This window comes from Osmerus mordax, chromosome 1 (genome assembly GCF_038355195.1).
Source record: "Osmerus mordax isolate fOsmMor3 chromosome 1, fOsmMor3.pri, whole genome shotgun sequence".
In the NCBI taxonomy this organism is placed as follows: domain Eukaryota; kingdom Metazoa; phylum Chordata; class Actinopteri; order Osmeriformes; family Osmeridae; genus Osmerus; species Osmerus mordax.
This window is the reverse complement of record NC_090050.1, coordinates 10017533-10042801: the sequence shown is the minus strand read 5'-3', so window position 1 is coordinate 10042801 and position 25269 is coordinate 10017533. Positions and strand designations below refer to the sequence as shown.

The 25269-nt window shown below is 49.9% G+C and overlaps 1 protein-coding gene across 1 annotated transcript in view; it reads left to right on the top strand.

Annotated features, from left to right (window-relative positions):
* cacna2d2a (calcium channel, voltage-dependent, alpha 2/delta subunit 2a) overlaps window positions 1-25269 on the top strand; it is an 82890-nt gene that overhangs the window by 10562 nt on the left and 47059 nt on the right. Inside the window, 1 exon segment of the mRNA XM_067245605.1 lies at window positions 13437-13496. Coding sequence (XP_067101706.1) covers window positions 13437-13496 — 60 coding nt within the window.

Genomic DNA, 25269 nt, shown 5'->3' with positions numbered 1-25269 from the left:
TGAAAATTCCTCTGCAATCGAATAGAAAATATGTGTTACACTGCCATGTGACAGTGAAGAAAAGAAGAAAATAGGCACTCGGCTGACAATAGGCCTTGCGTGTATAGAAAGGAAAACCGTAAAGGGAAATGGGGCTGACAAATGCCTCGTACACAGTGTGTATTCCCAAATAAAGAAATAAAAACCTGGGCAGAATCCATAGGAACGGTCTTAATTTATGTTACATTTACATTTAGTCATTTAGCAGACGCTCTTATCCAGAGCGACTTACAGTAATTACAGGTTGTTGATAGGATCTAAATAGAGGCATCTCCTCCTTCTCCTCCTCCTCCCTCCTCCTCTTCCTCCTCCTCCTCTTCATCATGGAGATAATCCATCTGCTCCTCTCTGGCCACACAGTCACATGGCTCCCCAGGCGAGTTTCCGGGCCTGCTCACCGTAGGAGATGAGGAGCTACCCCTCGGACACAGAAGATCAGACGTTCACATCTCTAGGAGTAGCTCTTTCCATGTGTAGGAAACGTCATTGTACAATAGCTACGATCTACCGACAATGTACGTCGAAAAACGTATTTGAAATCTTTTTTTTGGGGGGGTGGGGGGAAGCATTTAGCCCTTGTTTTCATCCATTTTGTGGAATGGCATTTGAGTGTGTGAACAGAGGGCTAACCGCGGTGAGCGTGTGTTTGTGCGTGCGTCTACATGTGTACATGTGTGGCTGTTTGGTTTGAGCGATTGGGGCCCAGGAGGCCGTGGTACAAAATGATGGTGGTGTGGTGAATAGGCCCATGTCTGAATGCTGGTCTGTAGCCTGCCACTAACCCCTGGGAGCAGGGCTTTAATTCCAAACAGATGGAGACCAGGGGTCTCTTTGAGCACATCCCTCTTCCTGCTGTCCTGGTGGAGCGAACAGGAGAAATTATGGGCTGCCGTCCTGAAAAGGAGCTGTTAGTCTCCAACAGCTCAGCGATCGGGGAGGTTGGGCTGTTTTCACAGTAGGGGGCAATGTACTCACGAGTGCCCACACTAATACACATAAACGCACGCACAACCACACACATGCACCCCCCCCACACACACACACACACACACAACGGCGCACAACGGCACAACCACACAGCCCCTGTCCTTTATACACGTCGGATCAGTGGGAGCGTTTGATGACGGATCCCCTTCACGGCAGGGTTAGTCACATCGAGCAAGGTCTTTGATTTCCATTTGAGCTGGTGAATTAAAGCTGGAGAAAGCCATTGAACAAACTAGTGTGGGTTGACAGCGTGCATAAGCGCTTCACCAGAGCACCACCTCTGCACCAAAGAGCCAGACGACCAGACAGCCAGGGACCTGTGGAAGAGGTTCCCGTGCTAGGAGCGCTCCCTCCCCCAGTAGCAGCACCCCCGGCCCTGCCACACCCCAGCAGACCCCATGTGAAACAGGGAAGCCAAGGTCCAGCGGAGCACGTCGGCTCCGGCAGAACGGCTCCCTTTCACGAGGGTGGCGGGCTGAACCTCGGCGAAGCCACCATGCCCCCCCCCCCCCCCCGGCGGAACGTCCCGGCGTCGTCACGGGACGAGCGGCCCCCTCCCTCGGAGGCTGGCGTGGGAGGGTTCCCGTGGAAGGGCGGAAGAGGTCGGTTTATAAAAGGGGGTCGGGAAAGGAGGGGGATGGTGTTTAGTACCGTACCTGGTGTTCCGGCGTTAGCGGACAGGGGCTTGGGACTGGTGCCGTAGCGGGGCAGAGCCTGTTCAGATCCTCGAATGTACACGACCCTCCCGCTGCCCCTCGGCCGAGGGAGACTTCCTGCCCTCGCCTGGTGCGGCGAGGGCAGGAAGAACCAGAGGTCAAACTTGGCTTTATTTCCTCCTTTCATCAGTGAGGGGTGGTTAATCTCCTTACCTTATCTGAGCGCCCCCCCCCCCCCATCCCAGGCCCGCCCAGGGAGGATGCATCACGCCTCAGCCTCCCCTCGCTGTCCTCGCTCCCCCCCCTCCCTCCCCGCCCCCGTCCCCCTCGCCGGGCTCTCCGGAGGAGGTGGCCGCGAGATTGGATTATTATTTCCCTCCATTCCATTTCTCCCCCCCAGTTTGCATTCATTTGCGGCGGGCTGTCAGTTCATCTCTGGTGTGTTTGTTTCTTAAGTAGAAGGCGTTCAGGAGCTGTCTCAGCTTGTTGCCTCGCTTCAGCCGGGCCACTGGCTCCTTCGCATCTATTGGTTATGTAAAAAAGAAACAGGCTGCTTGTTGACGTTTGCTAGTCAAATGCCTAGAACTACCCTGATCACACAATCCTTACAATCTGCCTCCTGTGTATGTGTGTGTGTGTGTGTGTGTGTGTGGTTTCATTGCACCTGAGTGCTGAGGCCTACGTCAGTGGGCGTCAGGGTCCTGGGGGCATTAGTCAAAGCCGACCTCTCCCTCACCCCTGATCATGATAGAACAAGCAGAGAGATGACCCGCCCACGGAAACCCAACACTCTCACTTGAGATACCTCCACTGATTGTAGCGTTGCCAAACTCCTCCCCCGCCTCCCCACCAACCCACCCCCACCTCCAACCCCGCCTCACCCACCCCCCACGTGATGGTTTCTGCCCCGCTGTCTGGAGTTTTGACAGCCTGTCATGAGGAGATTGCATCATACGGAGTGATGACCTGACTGTCTCTGTGAATGGCAGGTGTTTTTCCTTGCAGGCCAATAAGGAGGGGGCAGGGAAATACGGTGCCCACTTGCCTCTGAACCACTGACTTTCTGACTGACTGACAGGCTGCTCCTAACAGGACAGGAGGATGAGTTTGGTATGCTGTTTTTTGATGTATTCATGGTTTATTTCCACCTGTTTGTGAGCCGGTAGCCATGCAGCCTGTGCTGCTGTTTCAAACACTGAGGAGGGAAAGGTGGAACTGCTGACTGACTGACTGACAGATGAAAAGGGGGGTGAGGAAGGAGGAGAGGAAGAGAAGATAGGAATTGGCCTGGAGGCACTAGAGAAGAGAAAGGGTTGGCTGCGTCGGGGCGGTTTGGGCGGGCAGGCAGACCGGAGAGATTGTTGTGGAAATCTTGACCTTGGAAAATAACCTTTGTGATTACAGTCCTTGCATCTCTCTCTCTCTCTTTCTCTCGTGCCCTTTATCTCTACTTCTCTCTCTGTTTTTCGCTCTCTCTCTTTCTCTCTCTTTGTCTCTGTCTATCTCTCTCTCTCCTCTCCCTCTATCTCTCTACCCCCCCCCCCCTTTTCCTCCCTGCTTCGCATTCTGAGTGACTCCAGATAAAGGCTTTGGTGTCGACTTCTCTGTGTTTTTTCCCCCCCTTTGATACACATTAATCCCTATCATTGATTACAAACTTACAAGCTTAGGTTCAGCTTATCACAATAAGCCTCTACCTGCTCTGAACCTCCCTACTGCCGTATGCATCCACTCCCACAGTGGAGCGCCCTCTACTGGCAGAGCACCACACCCCACAGCTGATTGGTCACTGTACTGTCGCTCTGGATAAGAGCGTCTGATAAATGACTAAATGTACTCCACCGATATTCACCATCGAGATGATGGTTTTTTGTTGGTATTACCGGTCACACCCAAATGCTACGAAATGGACAATATTGTGGGGGTCAGGAACAATCTTGTCCGTTGTTTGGGAAGGAGGTTTGACTGCTGTCCCGTGTTCCCCTGCAGTGTCTGAACTTGTCTTCGTGAACCGTTCTAAAGGCTGTTGTATTGCTGCTCCAGACTAGAACAGGCTCTTGGGTACAGAGCAGGAGAAACATGCTGATCTAGGGCAGAGGAGGACATCCGCTCTATAAATTGGTGCTAATGTTAGCCTATTTAAGAGTCAATTAACACTTTCTATTAATTGGATGCGCGTTAACGGAATGTGTCTTTTTTTGTTAGCGTGCTTTATGTGACAGGTGTGTGATGTGTCATCATGGATCATATTAGTGTTTATTCTGGGGGGTGGTGGGGGGGGGGGGGGGGGGGGCGGGGGCTCTTCACGAATACTATGTCCATACAGACGGGAGTGTGTCTGACTCTGAGGCCCATAAGTCGGTACAGTAAAGGACTGGAGAGAGCAGCTGTCTCACTGAGAGGTCTGGGACCCCTCGAGTCTAGCGCCTCTTAAGTCGCTCCTCCGTGTTTTTGATGGCTTTTCTTATTTGTGTTCAAACCCATCGGCCTCTCTCTGTCAGTCGACCGTCTCTCTTTCTTCTCCTCCTCGCTCACAATCAGAGACACTGACTTCCCCCGTTCCTTCATCGCTCTCCCCCCCCCCCCCCCCCCCCCCCACCCTCTCTCTCTCTCTCGCATGCGTTGACTCGTGCGTAGTCGTGACGGTTTGTGTTGGCCGTGTGGTTGTGTACGTACGCGTGCAATTTGTGTGTGGTGCGTGCACGTGTGTGTGTGTGTGAGAGGGTTCTGAGATCGATGGTAAGCCCGCACACACACAGAGCAGCAGCTGGCTGGATGGGAGAGATCGATCAGCCACAGAGCGTTTACCCTGCCAGACTGCTGGGCCTTTGTGGATGGAGATTATTTCCAAATTATTACAGGAGGCAGATGCTTGTCAGGAGATGCTCTCTGTCAAGGTTAGACTGGTGGAGTGCTCTCTCTCTCTTTCTGTCTCTCTCTCTTTCTGTCTCTCACTCTCTCTATTTCTGTCTCTCACTCTCTCTCTTTCTGTCTGTCTCTCTCTCTTTCTGTCTCTCACTCTCTCTCTTTCTGTCTCTCTTTCTGTCTCTCACTCTCTCTCTTTCTGTAAAAGAAATTTGAGTAAAGTAACAGTCTTTAGTTTGCTCAAAAAGCTTTTTTACAAACATGAGTCTTGCCGCCATTAAATAAGAGACAGACTCACCTGCTGTGTCGTAAGTGGGTCTGGAGAGAGACATGTTCGAATTGTTTTAGAAATAGAACCGTCGGCAATGTAGATGGAGGTGTTTGAACCCCATCAGCATGTGTGTGCGTTTCTGTATGTGTGTTGTGCAGATGTCTAATGCATACAACTTAGTGTGTGTATTTTCCCCCTGAGATTAGGTAAATGCTCTGTTGGCCTGAGGCCCTCTGGCCTGTCTGAAGCATTTAACCTGCGCCCACACATCCTAAACGAGAGCCACAACTCTCACTTGACATATTACTATTACTGGTCTCACCTTCTATAGGCCTGCTGATCCCCTCCAATCAGAGCAGAGGAAAATACAAGGACTGAATTACTGATTGTGTGTCAAATGTGTGTGTATAAAACAGAGAGAGAGAGAGAGCGAGAGAGTTAATACTGATGACAGATAAACAAAATTGTCTGTCACAGGATAGTGGGTGCTGTGGAGCTTTACGATCTAGGTGCTTAAGCGGCGTACCCCTCTGTGCTCTCCTCCTACCGACTGAAACAGAGAAGGGGGGGGAAAAGACTCGATGAGACGAGAGGGTGATGAGGAACTGAGAGGGATTAATTGTTCACCCAGGAGAGGAAGATAACATCAGACGTGTAAAACCCATCCCAACTAATCCTGTCATTTGTTTGAACCCGAATAATAAAAATAGAAGAAGAAATATCTCTCGGAGAAGAACTGGATGCCGAGATAATCTCAATGACTCTTAGATGTCATTCTATATGGGAGCGGGACTGTATATGGTGCGGGATTAGGGGTTGCGGGTGACTTGCACTATTGGGTTACCAGCTGGGTTTGAATTAGGTCATACTATGGCACAATAGGAACTCTGGCTTGATAGGCTGTACTGGTTGATAGGGCCCTGTTCTATAAGGAAGTACGGGGCAGCCATCACATGAAGCTTCTCGTGTATCTGATCATGTCGCGGACGGGTCTATTTCCATAATCCGACCGGCTCCTCCTGCCCCTCAGCATCTCTCCGCTCGGCGCCCGTGCTTTTTCCCAGTCCCTCGCCACAACCCCTCCGTACCTCCGCGCCCCCCCACACCTGTCGCTCTCTTTATCCTCCCCTCCACCCTTCACCCCCGCAGCTCTCCCCTCGTCCGCCCTGTCATCCCTGTCAAAGGCGCTCCACTCGCTCGCGTGCCTCAAGGCTTCGGAATTTAATTTGGTTTTCAATCGGGTGTAATTGCTCTGAGAGGCGACGTGGCTGCATGTTCGGCTCTCGTATGTCCGCCGGAAAACGTGTGTGCGCTTGTGCGTGTGTGTGTGTGCAATTGTGTTAGGATGCGCTCGCAGGTGTTTCTTGTGCCTTCGTGCAGGTTACTGTATCCGTGTGTGTTGAGGTGCTGTCGGTGCGTATGACGTTGAAAGTTGCTTACGCAGCGCGTGCGGGTTGGAGGGCGTGTCTCCGTGTGTTTGTGCCCGCACCATTTCTAAACGGTTTCCCCTCGACGCTCTATCACTGATACACTTTGTCGCCGGCTTTTTTTTGTATCAATAAAGATGTGTCAGGCTCAATGCTGAAGAATAAGATGAAAGACCTCCCCACGTGTCTTCTCGCTAACTTCTGATGACCTTCTACTCTCACACACATCACCGTTTCATTATTCTATCAGGAATCTGAGGCGGCGTGGAGGATGATTGAAGTAAAGGGCAAAGAATGGGTGGAAAAAATAAACAGTTTGCCCTTGAGCTGCAGACCGTGTTGAGGTGAGAGAGGGGGGGGGGGGGGGGGGGGCTAAGCTGATGGACTGAGATAACATTGGGATGCCTCTATATAAAAGCGAGACTCAACCCCCCCCCTCTCTCTCTCTCTCACTCCCCCCCTTCTCTCTCTCTCTCTCTCTCTCTCTCTCTCTCTCTCTCTCTCTCTCTCTCTCTCTCTCTCTCTCTCTCTCTCCATCTCACCATCTCGCTTTCTTCCCGACCTCCTCTGTTTGGTTGCCTTCCTTCCTTCCCCTCCAACCTGACCTGTCTCACCTTCTCCGGGATTTGCGCCGGTAAACACACGGCCTGGTAGCTCTGCTCCTGGGCCTGTCTAGCATCTCCTCCCTGCTGTGTGCTGCTGAAGCCAGCCTCGTGACACCGTCACATCTTTAACGTACACTTTAGCATCAGTCTGGAGGGAGTGTGGGAGGAAGGCTTTGCCAGTGCTAGTAGTGGTGATGGAGACTGTGTGCGCCCGCCACAATGTCCTCCTTAGACCCCCACGCGTGGGCTGCCGTACAAACACCTGGGAAGGTTTTCGACCTCTGTCATGGTCTGCCAACCTACGGTGCTTGCGTGAGCGCTGTGGACGTGCAGCGTGTGCGTGGGATTGAGTGTGTGTAAGTGTGTGTGTGTGTGTGTGTAGGGGTGCGCGTGTCACAACAAGAAAGCACGAAGACGGGAGGCTCGGGTTCACATGAGGTCGCGTGGCAGCGCGCGTGTGTAAGACGTCGCCGTGCGCACGATCAAGGCGACGTCCCTTCCTGCATCTCGACGCCGCGGCATTCCTCTTCGGTGGAGTCTGCGGAAAACCGAACAAGCAGGTCACACACACGCACGCCTACACACACACGTAAACACACGCACACACTGAAAGAGGGAAAGGCGTGTGCCTCTCTCTTTGTTTTGGGGGGGGGGGAAGTCTTGGCGTGTGTAGCGGAGGCTGTGTTTCATGGCAGCAGGTACTGTTCTGCCATGTCCTCCCCTGCATGGCTGCATGGCTGCTGCTTCGTGGGGCTGATGCTCTGGGGAACAAGGAGCGCTGAGGCTTTCTAAAACGGTGCCCCTCGGGCTCTTTGTCTCTCTCTCTCATCCCCGTGAGGATCAGGCTGGGGGGGGGGGGGGGGGGGCGCTGGTTTGGGTTTGTCTGTTAGGAGGTGGCAGAGAGGAAAGAGTACCGCCCACCCCGTCAGCCGTGTGTTACGGAGAAGCGTGTGGAACAGTCTCCTGAAACAGTCTCCTGAAACAGTCTCCTGAAACAGTCTCCAGAAACAGTCTCCAGAAACAGTCTCCTGAAACAGTCTCCAGAAACAGTCTCCAGAAACAGTCTCCTGAAACAGTCTCCTGAAACAGTCTCCTGACATAGACCGTAATGGAATGTGTGTTAGTGTGTCTCAGGTGGAATATTGTTGGTGGTCACAAATGCAATATTGCATTTGAGTTGGACCCTAATGGAAATGTAATTGTACTCTACCAATTCATGTTGTAGTTGCTCAATTGAATTATAATTAGAATCACTGGACTTGGTTTAATGATGCGTGGGAATACCTTTGATATCCATAAGCTCTGGCATTTATAGTTTTTTATGAAAGCACACATCTCAAATGAATACAACTGAATGCCTAATATTGTCTCTCACCCAGCAGGCAGTTGTCTTTATTTCTGTTGGAGGACAGCTGCCAGCTCTCTAGAATGTTCTTGAGAAAATAGTAAACTGTCAATCTTTAAACAAGACAGAATTATTGATTAAACCACATCTGTGGACATGGAGCACATTAAGGGACGCCCTGTAGACATGGCCACTAGCTTGTTAGATAATATGTGTCAGATTATGTTCCCATTAGGCTTGTATTACCCCAGCGTAACATTCACCTCTCAGACTGAATAAAACAGGACTTCTATTCATAGTATCTACATTACATTTACATTTAGTCATTTAGCAGATGCTCTTATCCAGAGCGACCTACAGTAAGTACAGGGACATTCCCCCCGAGGCAAGAAGGGTGAAGTGCCTTGCCCAAGGACACAATGTCATTTTTCACGGCCAGGAATCGAACCAGCAACCTTCTGATTAATAGCCCGACTTATGAGCCCCCCTTTCCGCTGCATTCTAGCTGCAGTGAAAAGCATTGTGTCTGATTGAGCAGTTAATGCCGACATTGCTCATATTAACCAAACATTGCAAATTTAGTGCTTGAAGGAAGTAGTACAGTCTGGTGTGGGGTTGTAGAGGCTGGTGTGGGGTTGTACAGGCTGGTGTGGGGTTATAGAGGCTGGTGTGGGGTTGTAGAGGCTGGTGTGGGGTTGTAGAGGCTGGTGTGGGGTTGTAGAGGCTGGTGTGGGGTGTAGAGGCTGGTGTGGGGTGTAGAGGCTGGTGTGGGGTTGTAGAGGCTGGTGTGGGGTGTAGAGGCTGGTGTGGGGTTGTAGAGGCTGGTGTGGGGTTGTAGAGGCTGGTGTGGGGTTGTAGAGGCTGGTGTGGGGTTATAGAGGCTGGTGTGGGGTTGTAAAGGCTGGTGTGGGGTTGTAGAGGCTGGTGTGGGGTTGTAGAGGCTGGTGTGGGGTTGTAGAGGCTGGTGTGGGGTTATAGAGGCTGGTGTGGGGTTGTAGAAGTTGGGTAGGCTGGCACTGCTGCAGTAGGTAGGTGGCTGCATCCTCCATATCTGGTCTCCGTGGAAACAGCAGAGCGGGCTTGCAAAGCAAAGAGTGGGGAAATGCAAGAGGAAGCATGAACATTTCTGGTTGTGGAGGGGGAGGATTAGAGGAAACAAAGGCTGGGATTATCTCAGCCCAGGGTACAATAGGACTACACAGTCAGACTCTGCAAACGGGCCTTGCCACAAGGCTCTTTGGACCGTGGAACAAAGCCAAGGTCTCCCACCCACACCCACAGGGTCTCCTTCCCATCCACGCACTTCCTCTCGTGGAGACCATTAACGAGGACTAAAATGACCAGCTGCCAATAGGAGAGCAAGCAGGGACCCAGGATTAGGGGTCATTACTCCCCCTCATTATGCACTTTCCTTTGGTTGAGGCGGTCTGAGGAGAGCCCGGTATGTCCAGGATGTAACGGACCTCTCAGCATGGGTCTTGGACATCCGAGTTCTCTGATCGTCGTTACTCGGAAGAAAACACAAACCGCAAATTGCATTGAAATCGCCATGAATTCACCATGGTCTTCCATGCTTGTCGTGTCAGTGTACTGCCTGTGTCTTCTTCTCATGTGGTCGCTGGTCGCACCGCTCCTTGTGGAGGCAGGAAGGAGGCAGTAAGGCGGCTGGAGGGATGTCACCGATGGATCTGAAAGACCCCGAGGAACTGGAGGAGGGGGAAATTCGACGATAGTTAGGAGAAAGTGAGAGGGAAAGTGGACTTGAGAGAACGTAAGCCAGATAGAGAGATGCAGGGAGGGGGCAAGCACCGCATATCAAGGAGGACAGAACAGCAGAAGAAGCGGAGGAGGTGAAAGGATGAGGAGAGACAGGAGGGAGAGGCGGCGGGGCGGAGACGAAGCGAAAGAGTTTGTTTCTGAGATGTTTGGAAACTCTGGAGTGGAAAGTCCCCCCCATCTGTTATTGCGGGTCGGTTCTGACTCAGTGATTTCTGTGATTGGCCCTAATCCCAGCCAGAGTGCCGGAGACAGAATGAAGAGCTTAGAGCAGACTGCTCTCACTCTGACAGGCTCCACTGGTGCTTAGGAGCTGCTCACTGGGCCAGCCAGGACACCTCCCCCTACCGGCCACTCCAGGGTACTACACCGGCCCTGCTCTGCTCTACTGGCCGAATTCTGTGGGGAGGTCCCGCCCAATGGCTCGCTGAATGACATTGTCTGAAAGCCAATCCCCAGCAGGCCCTGCTGTGACGTGCTTGGTGATCCGTGCTGGTGTTTGTGTGTGTGTGGGGGGGGGGGTTATGCGTGATGTCAAGGGTCCAAGGTGACTTCAGAAAAGTGTGCTGAGGGGTCACTCAGAAAGAGTCGAGTGCGACAATCACACATACAGAGCGTGCCGTTTTCCTGTCGAGTGCCCTTATGTTCGCACACACGCACGGCGTGGAGTGGGGATTTGGAGTGCCCTCCAGATCTTGTGGACAACGTGTCGTGCGGCCGAGTGCCCCCCCCCTTCCGGCTGCCGGGGGGGGGGGAGGGGCCCTGATGGAGGATCCTAACTCACGACAGCGATCACAAGGCTCCACGCTGGGCGCCGCGCTCCGCCCCTGGCGGACTGTCACTCCTGGAGCGACGTTGAGTGATTCAGGCGCTCTCCTTCGGAACTGAGCAACCGGGACCAGTTATGAATATTAAACATGCTCATGGCTGTCACGCTGCGCTTCTCGCGTTCATCTCCAAGGCGAGTTCACGCCGAGAGAGCTTCCCTCCCTCCGTCTGCCGTCACCTGACCTAAACCTCATCGGCCAGGCGGTGCGACACCCCTACGCTTGTAAGGAGCCCGCTGAATGACGGCGCCCGTAGAACCCGTGACAACCGCGCGATGCCGTTAGAGGCCGCCAGATAGCGATATCCGGTGGACCGCGCCGGGCCGAGTCGGACCCGGCGCCGCCGTCTCTGCTGTGTGCTGCGTGGGGCCCGTGCTGGGGCTTAACGGTGCTGTACTGTGCTGAGCTCCCTCTGTTTCCCCCACTGCACTAAGCCGCTTGGCTCCAGCCACCAGCATCGATGATGTATCCCCACCCCTCTCCTCCCCCCATCTCTCACTCTGATTCATAGTCTGTTTGTGGAGCCCATCCATCTGGTGCAACACACAGGGCGGGGGGGGGGGGGGGGGAGGGGGGAGGTGGGAGGGGGGGAGACACATGAAGACACATGGGTGTTTTGGAGCGAGGGACTGCATTAAGCTGCCGGGCCAGAGATAGGGTCTGGGGGAAGGGGGCCCCAGCTGAGGAAGAGGAAGCCGGAGTACTGAGAGAGAAACGTGGAGATGAGGAAGAGGCGAGGATGTGGACAGCATTCAGGGAGAGAGAAATGGCTGCTCCGAGGGATAGATCAAAGATCCTCCCCGACAGATTAAATACTGAGAGAGTGTCTATAAGATGAGGGTGTGGACCATAGATCAGTGTGAAGGACAGAGCGAGGAAGGGGAGGAACTTCTGCTAATTTAGGTTTGATTATGGACATGGATATTTTTATGTCTTTCCTACTTTTACTGAGATGTCCTTGAAGAGCCACTTAATCTATTAAACCTATCAAACATATATCAGACCTAATGCACTATATTTTTGTAATTAAATGTACTCAAACTAGGAGGAGAATGTTTTACTCTTAGGAAGGTTTGGAATGGAACTGTAGACAGTGTTCAACTCTCCCCTGTTTATCTTCCATGGAAGGGCTTTGTAGCTGCAGCACGAGATGACCAGTTTCCCCTGGTCTTTAACACAATCGACCCCGGCAACCTCAGAAGGCTAACTGATGAAATGAACTCTGGCTATCATTTCCATAGGCTAATTACTGAAGAACCTCATTTTATTGTTTCACTGCTTCATTGTCTCATCGGGAAATTAATTCAATCTTCATTTCATGTTAGTAAGAGTCTTTTCAGGTTAATACAGGTTAATCTCAGATTAAATGCATGAAATGCCAAAACACATAGCTAAGAACCTAAGAATCCAGATTGTGGACCATTACATTCACTAAGTATGTCATGACAGTGATACCGTTTAAGAACTAGACAAGAGAACAAACGACAGCCTTAAGTAGCCAGTGACCAGTCGTGGTGTCTCTAATGAGAGAAGGACTACCGTGTCCCCTGCCTGAACCAGTAGCTCAGGAGTGGAGGGTTTGGTTGCCATGTGCGGGCTGCCAGATACAGGACAGTTTGGTCTCTGACGAGAGTTTACGGCTGTCCTGTTTTTAGCAGAATGACGAGCCGTCTCCTGTGCTTGGGGAGCGCTTCCTTTGATGTAGTACCAGAAAGGAAAGTTCCTCTTAGTGGAAGTCTAAATATGGTTTATAATTTGAGAGCCCAGGGATGATAAGGCTGGATGGAATGTTCTGGGACGCGAACCAGATCGCCCCCTAGAGGCCTGGGGATTGAAGGAAGGAGAACCTATATATGAGAGCGCCATTCAGACCGAAGGACAGACACAGACAGACATACTGACTGAGGGAGGGAAACATCCTCTAGGGCCCCACTCTATTTCCCAATTGGATGACAGTACGTCATGTGTAGCCCACATAAGCTTTTAAACAGGGTTGCTGCCAAGCTACACCAAACTAAAGGTTGTGTGGATGCTAAAAGGAATATTCACAAGAGGTTGTCCTTCAAACACCATCAATGATGTAAAACCGAACCACAGTGCATTTTTTTCTCTCTCAATGTACATCAGTACTTGGACACTCAGCTCATGGCTCTCACCTATACAGTCCACCAGTCAGTCATTGGATGACTTGTAACTGTAGAAGTGAACATGGACCCGAACAGCGCGAACAATGTGTATCACTTCACAGTCCAGTGCATGGTCTTACACTTACATTCATTTAGCTGGTGCCTTGCGGAAATGAAACTCCCCTGACAGGCGAGCAGAGCTGTGTAAACCCATTGAGGAGCATGCTGGGTTTGGCACAGACACAGCCTCAGAAATTATACAGTCTATCAACAGCAGCTCTGACGTCCCCGGAGAGCACGACGGCTCAGCAAGGGACTTACACACCAACAGATGCAGACACACACACACAAACACACACACACACAGACACACACACACACCAACAGACACACACACACACACACACACACACACACAGACACACACACACACACGCCAGCACACACACACACAGACACACACGTACACACACAAACTGTCTGACCCCTGTTGTGTTTCTGGTTTCTTGCAGAAGCTGGCCAGAGAAGCAGAGCAGCTCCAGAAGGAACACGTGTGGCAAGACGGTATCAAGGTAGAGTCCTAATCCTGCATCCTTCCCTTCTTCCTTCCTTCCCTTCCTTTAGCTACCTCCTCCTCTTGTTCCCTGGTCCCATAACCTTTCAGATCCACTGCTATCTATCTACCCATCTTTCCATCTCTTCCCCTATTCCTTCCATTCAGCTCACTCAGTATATTTCTACCGACCCTATCCTTTTTGTTCAACAGCGTGTAATTCTGTATAAATTTGGTGGTGAATGTGCAGTGGTACACACATGCACATGCAAAGAAAACACCCGCCCCACACAAAACACACAGACACACACACACAGTGACACAGACACGCCACAAACCGACACACATCATACATATTCAAAATTAACAATATTTGAGTGAGTAATTTCTTTTTTATAATAGAAACTGTCATTTCCTCAGAGTTTGCATTGTCTACAGTGTTTGTCAATTGTTCCATAACCCTTCTGCAGATTCAACCCTATATTTAGTACAAGGTACAAGGCCCAACCTTAGTGAAGGCTGTCACTACATCCTGCTAGTTTGTTGTTGTGTTTGACTGCCTGCGTGCTTCACTGGCTCTCGGATTTACAAACATACAGATGCCCTGCATACACGCACACGGTTTCACACACGCACAGCAAATCTATACACACACACACTGTCATATCCTCTGTCTCCAGGGAGACGAGCTCGCTGTCATGGTACACTTCCCACAAATGGATTTTTAACCCCGCCCTTCCCGGGGGATATTTGAGAAAAGGCTTTAACTGATTTAAAACGAATAATTATGAGCACTACTTGCCAGCAAAGTCCATTTTCATTCATGGACGTTTACACTCTGAAGCCCTGGTGTGGAGAGGGCTCTCTCGCCTCTCTTTCCCAGGGTGCTTTAGGGCATCTGTCCTCTCAGGTCTGAGGGGCTGCAGCCTCCCTGGATCTCCCCTGGTCAGCTGAAACGTTCCCCAGTCACACAAGCAGGTCGCTGGGTTTGGTCCGGCCAAGCCCAGCACACCTGTGGTCGGAATCGACTCTTCACGTGGAAAGGCCAGCCCCACCTCTCCCCCGCATCCTCTCTCTCTCTCCGACACTCTCTTTTCTCCCTGTTTGGTTTTCTATCACCGACTTTCTGTCTCCGTATGTCTCTCTCTCTCCCACGTTTTTTGGTGTGACCCTCAACCCATGAATGCTTCTGCCTCACATTCATCCACCTTTCTCATATTTGTCTGTGTGTTTAATCAGCGGTGGAAACAGTTAGAACATATCATATTGTTGCAAATACGGCAAATGAATCCTAATGGTGTTCGTCCATTAATAATGTATTGGAGCTGATTTCATTTGCCTTTATAATTAGAGCAGGTAATGAATCTCGGCAGGGGCGACTGTGAGAACATTAAAAAAACGTGCGAGGAGGAGGGGAGGGACGGATGGTGGGAAAGCGGCAGGGATGGAGGGAGAGAGGAGACGCAGATACGGCATGTCCTTGTGAGACGATTTCTCCTGTTTTGTCGACTTTTGTGCTTTTGTAATCCCTTTTTGGGTGAACACTCTGCTGACTGACACACTAATTAGATTAGGCGTCCATGCTCTTTGGGCATATTAGGAGCTGGGCTGAGCTTTTTAAACTAACGAGTAGCGCAAGCTGTCACACAGGGAAAAAATATGTTTAGGTAAAAGCAGCCAAGCCTGTTTTTCAGTGTGGTGGTTGTGTCTGCGTTTGAAAAAAGGAGAGGGATAGAAGTATAGGGAGACATAGAAACAAAGTAAAAAGACTACCGTGTGTTTGTGTGTGTGTGTGTGTGTGTGTGTGTGTTTGCATGCATATTTATTACCGATCTGCTCTGTACCTGGCCCAACCCATCTGCTCTCTTCACTAACACTGTGATGACATCACAGGACTCAACGACACGCCTGTTCCTCTGCACGGCTGCTATCGCATCTGTTGCCGTGGCCACAGAGAGGCCTGCTCACACCCACCCGCCAACACACACACGCACACGCACACACTCACGCACAAACACACACAGTCTCCTTCCCCTCTGTAGCTTCACTGATGGTCGCTTGATACGATCCTGGACATTACCAATGTTGAGATGTTGGTCCTAACAACTGTTGCTATGGCCATTGAGGGTTTTAAATCCATTGGAAGGAAATGGTGTGTGAAATAGACATTAAAGTGTTTGATTACTCCTGATGTCTCAAGGTCATTGGCCCCTATCTCTTAGACAGACCAGTGTGCCTGGCCAATCTCTACTGTGGTCAATGGAGCCATACCAGTGGCTGTGGGCACCTTACAGCAAAGGTTGAGAATATATGATTCATATTATATCTCATCTCATGTCTTATTTAACTATTATAAGTCCATCTAATGGCAATTGCGGTATGCACAAGTCACCTTACCTCAGTATGTTGACCACTCACGCGGCTCATTCTTATTCTTATTTTTATGTATATTTTATTTTATATATAAATTGTTGTATTCTTAGATTGTTTAGTTCTTAGAAATAGTTACATTTTTGTACTTTTACTTAATTTAAGATTCGTATATGATTCTGATGGAAGTATTATTTTGTGACCAGTCCAAAATAAGATTTGATGTGTGACACCGTCGGATACACGCTGGAAAGATACTATCCAAGTGGTAGCAGTACTGCACAGTTCCACTCACACAGAAGTTAAATGGTTGCTGTGGTACGATGGCCGTTACTAACTGTTACTAAGTGTCGGCATACAAGGCTGGGGGATAGTCATTCGTAGTGGGTGCGGTGGCAGGCTGGCTCCTTGTACACGTGCTGAATTGACATGGCCATCTCAGTGGCTCTGAGGTGTTGGTTTAAGTGTGAGACACCGGGACACAGGGAGGAGATTGGTTGGAGACGGAGGGAGATTGCAGAAGCGCAGGAGGAAGACATGCACTTTCCATCAGATTGTGATGTGGCAGCTGCTCTACGTTTGAAATGCATTAGCGCTAATAGCTGTGCCATTAGGGGAGAGAGAGGCACTCTGCTGATGGGTTACTATGGAGAAATGGGAGATGGGGCGAGGGAGAGGCAGGCCCGGAGAGAAGGCGAGGCAGGGGGAGCGCGAGGCAGGGACGAGGGCATAGGAACTGGAGGGGAAGGGAGGCAGGGCGAGGCACACCGAGAAGGAGACATCTTCCAGGCCATTTACTGTAATCTTCCCTCTCTAATTAATCAAGCCTTTCATCATGGGCCAGTGAAAGGTGTGTGTGTAGTTGTGTGTGTGTGTGTGTGTGTGTGTGTGTGGTTGTGTATCACAATCATTCAGAAAGAAACAATACATCAGTGTAGTAGCATACATCGGTGAGATGGTGATGTCATATAAGGGAGTCGGGCTAGTAATCCGAAGGTTGCCAGTTCGATTCCCGGTCATGCCAACTGACGTTGTGTCCTTGGGCAAGGCACTTCACCCTACTTGCCTCGGGGGAATGTCCCTGTACTTACTGTAAGTCGCTCTGGATAAGAGCGTCTGCTAAATGTAAATGTAAATAATGCATTACATTAATGTATCCTCTCTTAACGTTATCTATTCTTACAGAGTTCAGAACAATTTAATTGCAAATGAATTGTGGTCAGAGACCAGATAGAAAAGTCCCTACCTATTCTAATGATATGCTGCAAAGGTTTTGAAAATGTTAAATGTGCCAAGGTATGACTTCTTACTTTTCCAGATGCCCCTATTTGGTTCTAAAGGTTTTCCATAATCTCATATTTTGGAAACATTGCAAAACAACCTAAAAAGCCACTCTCAAACCTACAGAAAAGCATTTGGACTCAATAATGCACACCTATCCTTCGGTAGAGTTACAGTGAGAGAAAGGGAGATTTTCCCCCAGATAACTCTGCCCCTAGTGGTTGGGGTATAAGTTGCAGGAGAGGTTGTTCCCCCTGCTAGTGTGGGCCCTCCTTATAATGCCTCTATGTTTGAGATAATTGGCCCTTCAGAGGAAATGAGGGCGAATCATTGTGGCAGCTCTCTGGGCCGGGCCCTGGAGCGAGGCTCCATTAGCCACGGAATACATTAGTCTTATGAGGGTCGTCTTCAAGGGACTCAAATCAGGTAAAATAGACTGACACCAAATAACGCCTCACCACACTTCTGTTTCATCTCCTCTGCGCGCGTTCATTTTCTCTCTACTTTCTGTCTCTGCATCTCTGCCTTCTTCGTTCACCTGTGGATGGATGAAGGGAATGAGGCACGGCGTTGTCTGTACAGTCCCACTCTCTGTCATGCTTGTAGAAAACAGACTTTGTGTAAGACAATGTTATCTTCCTTTGTCCCGTAGTACCTACACGTACATAGTGACACAAGTAGTTTTTTTTACAATATTTGACTGGGCAAAGAAATCACTTTTCTGGCTACCTGATTACTCGTACAGCGACCACCAAAATGTTAATTTGGTTGTGTCAAACTCTTTAAACGAAAATGTGGAAATAATGACAAAGGGGTCATGGTCTAAATCACTTCTGCTGAGCAGAAGTGAAGGTTGTGTACACATGATTCCTCATGCTGCGTTCACATTCTCCATGAAGACAGGGGCATCCTGGTGGCAGCCATATTTGCCCAGCCATAAGGACCCTCCACCATGTGTCCCACATGAGCTCACTCTAGGCTACTCTTCAGGTTTACCTAGTGTAGTCTTCTCTGTATTGTTGATGTAATATTAATGAAATTACCTTCGAATTAAAGATACCCTCCGAACTTTAACCCCATAGTTATATTATTATGTTGAATCCATAGGGCTGGAAACCAGAAACCGAATAACATATAATGTGTAATGTATCTATATATTCATACACCTATGTCATGGATCCTTTCCTTTGTTCGGGGGGGAAATGGAGAGTGGTTGTCTTTGTTTATCGGCTCATTTCATTGCATGTTTGTGAGGCAGAGCCCTCCTCTGTCAGAAAGAGCCTCAGTCCCAGCAGACAGGAAGCTGGCGCTGCGCTACTGGAGCACTTTTTTAAAATACATACGGGACGTATTCCGTACAGTGATAAGCTTAAACACATTGTATAATCACAAAATAAACTGTTGCTATTTTCATTGTGAGGTGTTTGTCGTCGTCGTCCCCCCCCCCCCCCCCCCCCCCGGCTGTGCAGAGACAGCGCGCCGGCGGCCTGCCGCGCGCGTAATGGAACTCATAAACATAAACAGCGTTATCGCCGAATCCCGGCGCCATTGAACGGACTCCCATCTGCTCACCACTGGAGGGAAGGAGACGAAGGTGGAAGGAGAGGAATATGGAGAAAATCCTACACAGTATACAATTTAGCGAGGCGCCTCCCTATCAAGCGTATCTGATGGTCTGAATGCGTCAGCAGCAGCCATTGGCCCCAGTCTGGCTAATACACAAAACTAGCATACACACGAGCCACAACACACACACACACACACTGGCACCACACTAGGATTGAAGGGAAGGACACTGTAGTTGGTTTGCATGTGTGCGGATACTGTACATTGTGTGAATTGCCACTACGTTGTCACACTGTCACCTTGACTGGGCCATGATCTAGACTCATGTGAAACCCCTGGATATTTAGCCATTAGTGGGCAATCCAGTATGAGGTACAGGCCATTGAGTAATATGACACTTCATAGTCCACCTCAAACATCCATCTTGATTTTCCCCCACTCTGCCTCTACAGCCCTGGAGCACCCACCCCTCTCTCCCCTCTCCGCCCTTTCTCTTTTACCGCTGCTCCGCCGAATGCTTTGTTCACTCACTGGTTGCCGTGGTGACCCCACAGTTTGGTAATTTCGGCTTCTTGATTGCAGGGCCCGCTGTAATTTGTAATTTTGCAAGTATTTCTGTTCAAGGTAGAAGCCGTCTTTTTTATCCTCGCTTTATTCCTTTCTTTATTCTCTCTCTCTCTTTCTCTCTGTCTTTCATTTTGTGGTTAATCTAAAGTTCACACACACACACAGACGCACACACACGCACGCACATCTCCTTCCGTCTCCCCGTGTCCTGCTCATTCGTTTACAGCTGTTTCTCCGAGCGCGAAGACAGACCCCTCGTGGTCTCAGACATGCTGTTTCACTCAGGAGGGAGGAGAAGATGAGGGATGGTAGAACTCTGCCAGTTCTCCAAAACACCGAGCTCGGGAAATACTTAGGGACACATTAGAAAAAGAGCGAGAGGCAGAATGAAAAGTGGAGGATGAGAGAGGTGGAGGGAGGCTAAGTTTCGAGGTGAAAACTTCACTTGTGTTGCCAGTAAGCCCCCCAGACCGGGGCCTGATTGGCCAGCCATGGTGGGGGGGGGGAGCGTGTTAGCCAGAGGGGTGGGAAAGAGGCCCCCCGTGTCTAAACCCTGCCCATCGATCCCCACAACCCACCGGGGATGGCAATCAATAGGCAGAGAAATTTAGCAGGCCACGCTCCAAAGCTCAATTCCTCCATTTCAACATGCCCAACACCCATGAAATGTTATTTCAAAGGGTAAACTTGCTACCTTCCTGGCCTCTGGTCGGAGTGTGTTTGGGGATGGGTACTGCTGCCTCCCTGGTCTGTGGACACAGCAGGCTGCAGATAGGGACGAGGTCCACCGCCAAAGGCTAGGGCTTTTCAACAAGGATCACGTGATCACAGGTCTAGTCGGCTGATATAGCAAATAACCATAGTGGATTTTCATGTTTTTCCCAATCCACATGGATGTCACCAGTTAGCCTCATGTGTGCTCTGGACACATTAGCCTGCTCCAATAGCAGGACGGTAATGTGTTTGAGTGGCCCGTAGGTTGAGGCAGCATTGGTCAGCAGTGACAGCCTGGTTGCTGAAGATAAAGGCCTGCCTGTGCCGTCTGGGGTTTGGTCTCCACTGCCCTTGGTAACCGATGATATCTAGAAGGAAGGTTTCATGTGATTTGAATGTTTGAAGCGTTGTGAGGGACAGTGCGGCGTCTGATGGAAATGATTACGGGGTCGGAAATAACAGGTTTCTCTCGGGCCAGCGCTGATTGTTGATTGGCCACTCTCAATCTGTCTCTGAAGAGGGGCTGGCAGCCCTTCTGCCCTCTTATACTTCGGCAGTTGTAAAAACAGCAAAAATATTGAGAAAAAAGAAACTGGATTCAATCCTCTATTACAAATGGCACCGGGAAAAACACTGGGTCACGATAAAGTGAAGTTCAAATGTCAGGCAGACGTGCGATGTGATTGGACGTGGGAGCCCCCGACCGGCCGGTCAGTGGAGTTGAGGGGTGTGGCGAAAATGTTGACCGCGTCAGGGTAGAGCCCTGTTTATGGTGTTTATTTGGTGCGAAATGGGCCTCTTCCTGTCTTCCCCCCGCTGATCAGATTGGGCTTGTTTCGAGGCGTCGGCGTGCATGTGTCGTGTTGGATAGGCCCTTTATCTGGCAGTGTGTCCATGCAGTGTGCCGATGCTATCGGGGCTAAAGCCTGCTCCTCAATGCTGCTCTGTCAGCCCGACAATGGGGAGCTGCATTACCCAGAGTGCAGCAGGACAAAGCCCCCTCTCCTTATCACAGTATTGGAATATTCACAGACTGATTTAACTGCTTTTACGGGGGTGGGGGGGGGGGGGGTCTGACAGCCTCTGAAAGAAAGAGAGGGAGGAGGGGTGAGCGAGAGAAGGAGAGAAGGGAAGAGAGACCGCGGCTGGGAAAGAGAAGGGTTAAGGGGGGAGGAGGGGGGGGGGGGGGAGAGAGGGGGGGGGGTGATGGCCCGAGAGGCAAGGGAGGAGAAAGAGTCAGGCATGAGGAAAGAGGAGAACAGGAGTGAATGCTGTAGGTGGTCATAGAGATATGAATGAAGAGAGACAGTAGTCATGTTGGCTGGGCGCCACCCTGCGCCACGTGTCATTGTGAACTAGCAATGAAAGTTCAGAAATTGATGTGTGTGTACTGCATGGGGACGAGTCTATGCTGGTGACTTTTTGGTGCTTAGATGGCCCCAAGCAGTTAAAACTTTGCTGCTATCATTTATGATTCCTCTCCAAGCATAACGGGTCGTTTTTGTACATTGGAATAGTTGGAGGAATCCAGAATTGCTTGGATGGAATGTTTCCCCTTGTTGACTCTTTGATAAACTGAGCATGAAACAACAAGTGCATTTGTGTTCCTACCTTGTCCCAATCTTCATTTACTGTAATTGACTGCTATTAACTATAATTTAGCCCCAATGTATCCCATAACCATCTAGTGTTTCTGCAGTGTTACTGTACCTGAAAATGGAGTCAGTTAACCGTGATTTTAGCCTACCTGGTTTATATTGACACACTAGAAAAAGCTACGGCAATGTCATAGATAAAATAATAAAGTAAGCCGTCAAAGATGGCAGTTTTCTCTCTTTCTCTTCCCCTGGCTTTCTTCTTTTGCCGCCACTTCTCTTATTCTCTTTCTCCTCTCCGGTGCTATCTTTCACAGGGTCTTTGAAGTTAATGTGCAGTTCGAGCCGGCTTGGCGCTCTGTCTGAAGTGGGCCAGAACACTGATGTGATGGGCATAGAGAATGACATTCAGTCTGCCAAATTTGCACTGCCTTTTGGTAGCTTTAATCTTAGGGCACATTTGTTTATTGGCATACAAATGAACATCTGCATGGAGCTATGTGCGGACGCCCATGGTCCCAGCAACCCTCTAATCGCTTAAACGTCCGGAGATGCCGAGCATGCAAATGAGTGGAGCCGCGCCCAAGGCCTCCGTCGCACACTCCTTTATCTGAGCTCGTTCTTACCCTCCGTTCCTGCCTTTCTCTCTCTCTCTCTCTCTCTCTCTCTCTCTCTCTCTCTCTCTCTCTCTCTCTCTCTCTCTCTCTCTCTCTCTCCCCACTGGCTCCCTATCATATTACAATATTTAACACATTCAACACTTTGTTTCATGTGTCTTTATTGACAACATAAAGAGACGTCTTTGTCAGCCATTAGTTGCTATATTTTGCTGGCACATCTAAGCCATACTAAGATGAATAACTTCATAACATTCTGCATTTCTATCTGACGATATACAGTATCCAAGATGTGATGCGTATGTGTGACTGCTCATACAGTGGTCTATGATGCCAGTCTATTTTTGATCAGCTATTAGGTTATATTAGCCTGGTCTAAGCACATCATCTTTCTGTGTCAGTGCATCATTGTGGCCAGACAATGTTCAGTGAGTCTGTACCTCCACAGCCAATCACAGCACACTGCTAAGGCCATGAAATCTGCCAGACAGAGTCCACCTTCAATTAAAGGTAAATTGCATTCACGTTCTCTCTTTGTGTTTCTATGATGGCTTTTCGATATATAAACCATAATGGTCTTTGTGTGTTATCATTTGGTTGTATTATTCGTTCCTGTGTCTGATGCTGTCTGCAAACTGCGACAAATACGTTTAGAAATAGTTAGAGAATAGTTAGTGGTTTGCACAGGAACACCTGGCATCAAGCAGGCCTGAGAGAGCGCTCCTGGAGTCTATTTTAATGCTTCAAGTGTTTCAAGACTCACTTCCATCTGTCATTCAAGCAGGTATTCATCTCAGTGTATCATGAGTACTCACTTCCTACTGAGCCAAACTTCTGCTCAAATGAAATAAAAAGGAACGAACTGAACAAATGAGTTCTGGAGGGTGTGTTTTGATTCCACGTGAGTCTCCTATGTGTTGCTAAAATACCACAATGTATATCCTGTACGTCTTGTCTTCCCGATGGAACTAAATGCCAGGCGAGTCTTACATTTTCGCCATCAATTGGCGATGAAGTGCCACGCTTGACGAACGGCGCGTGTGTGCTGTCGACGTCAAATATCGGCAACGGCGGCTTCGTCTAAAGGATGTGCTATATCACGTAGCACAGCTCCACCCCATCTATCTGAACTGCGGCGAGTTTCTCAGGATCTGACACAGAGATGTGGGGAGCGGGGAGGGAGACATTGAGAGACAGAGGAAAAGATGGAGAGAGACAAGCAGGGAGATTGGAGTCGAGGGGAGGGAACACGATAAGAAAACACCGAGTGAGTTAGAAGATACGCCTGCATGCTGCACATAGGCAACTCTTCTACGGCAAAGCCCATTGGGGCCTCTGTCTGGTACAGTTGTGTGCGTGCGTGCGTCCAGAGGCACGTGTGTACAAGTGCGTTTGTGTGTGTGTGTGTGTGTGTGCATCCGGTGGGCGTACGTGCGTATGTGTGTGTGTCAGGTGTGAGTGTGCGCGAGGGCGCGCGTGTGTGTGAGTGACTGTCGACATCACGTGCTGGCGCATGTGTAGTCAAATGAAGAGCAGCGTCAAACTCCTTTATTGTGTTTGATATAATGTCAGGTTCCATTAGGAGCCTGGTGCTAGCGATGATTGCTGGAGTACCGGGGGCTTGGACAGCACTTTCTGTTTGATTGTGTGTTGTTATTGTGCATATTTGTGCATATGTGTGTGTGAGAGCATGTGAGGCGACGGCAGCCGTGTTTATAATTATAAAATCATTAGCAGGTGTCCGGAGGAGATATGGGTACGACTGTAATCTGTTGCCAGCTATGATGGAGAGCTTGTCTGAGACCGAAATGTCAAAGTGTCTGCAGCAGTTTTGTGAGAGCTATGCACGCGGCACGCACACACAGCGACGCGTTACACATGCACAGCACACCAGGCCCTTATTGAATGGCCAGGACACTGTAGTGTTCCAATAGAAGAATAGACACAGACACAGACAGACAGACACACAGACACAGACAGTCAGACAGACAGTCAGACAGACAGACAGACAGACAGACAGACAGACAGACACAGACAGACAGACAGGGCAGGACAGAGAGACATACAGGTGGAGAAACAGTCACATTGTGGAACAGGACTGGGGACTGTTTCTATGGCAACGGTGTGCATCTAACCTGTGCTGCACTGAATGTGTTCCAATCTGAAATTGGGAGAGGAGACCTGGTGTTCAGGATATAGAGATGGGAAGAGATGAAGATAAGACGGGGCCATGGGGGGGGGGGGGGCTAGGGGGGGGGAGAGAGATTGAAGAGACGAAGGAGAGAAGAGGCGGATGAAGTCACGGGTGGGGGGAGGGTGGCGTAGGGGAGGATCGAGGGGTAGGGCTGGGGAGGATCGCCTGGCCTTAGTGTTTGTCTCCTGTTCGTATTGTTTGGTCCACTCAGCATGATAGATTTAATTGACCGATATCCCTTTTTTGTTTGTGAGGACTTCTCAGAGTCTGTGTGAGTTTCTGTGTTTGTGTGTGTGTCTACTGTATATGGACGTTTGTTTTCGGCATTTACTTGTGTATTTGCATCGACTTTGCGTGTGTTTGTTTGTCTGTATGTGCATCTGTGTTTGTGTTGATGTGTTTGTTTGTGTGTGTGTGTGCTGAGCAGGTCGGCAGGCTGGGAGAGGGATGAGAGCAGGGTAATTGCTGGCTGTGTGCTTTATTAGATGTGTGTTTAACCCTGGGCCTGAGCCCTCAGAGAACTGACACCAGCCCCACCAGATGGCCATCCAGCCGGGGGGAACCAAGGGGGTCACCCTGGCCTGGGACGCCTCTCCATGGAGCCACCGTGTGTGTGTGTGTGTGTGTGTGTGAGAGAGAGAGAGAGAGAGAGGGAGAGAGAGAGAGAGAGAGAGAGAAAGAGACTGTTCATGTACACATGCCAATGTTATCTCAATGTGAATCATTGTTTACTGTCGACGTATTTACTGCTCATCTACCGATATTTGAGATCAAGCCACTCTGCAAAGTATTTGGACAAATCAAGTCGGTGGAGCATCAACGCATTGATGTGAACGCTGATATGTCAGCGTAGACACAAGGGCACAGAGGACCTCCATCTAACGTAAA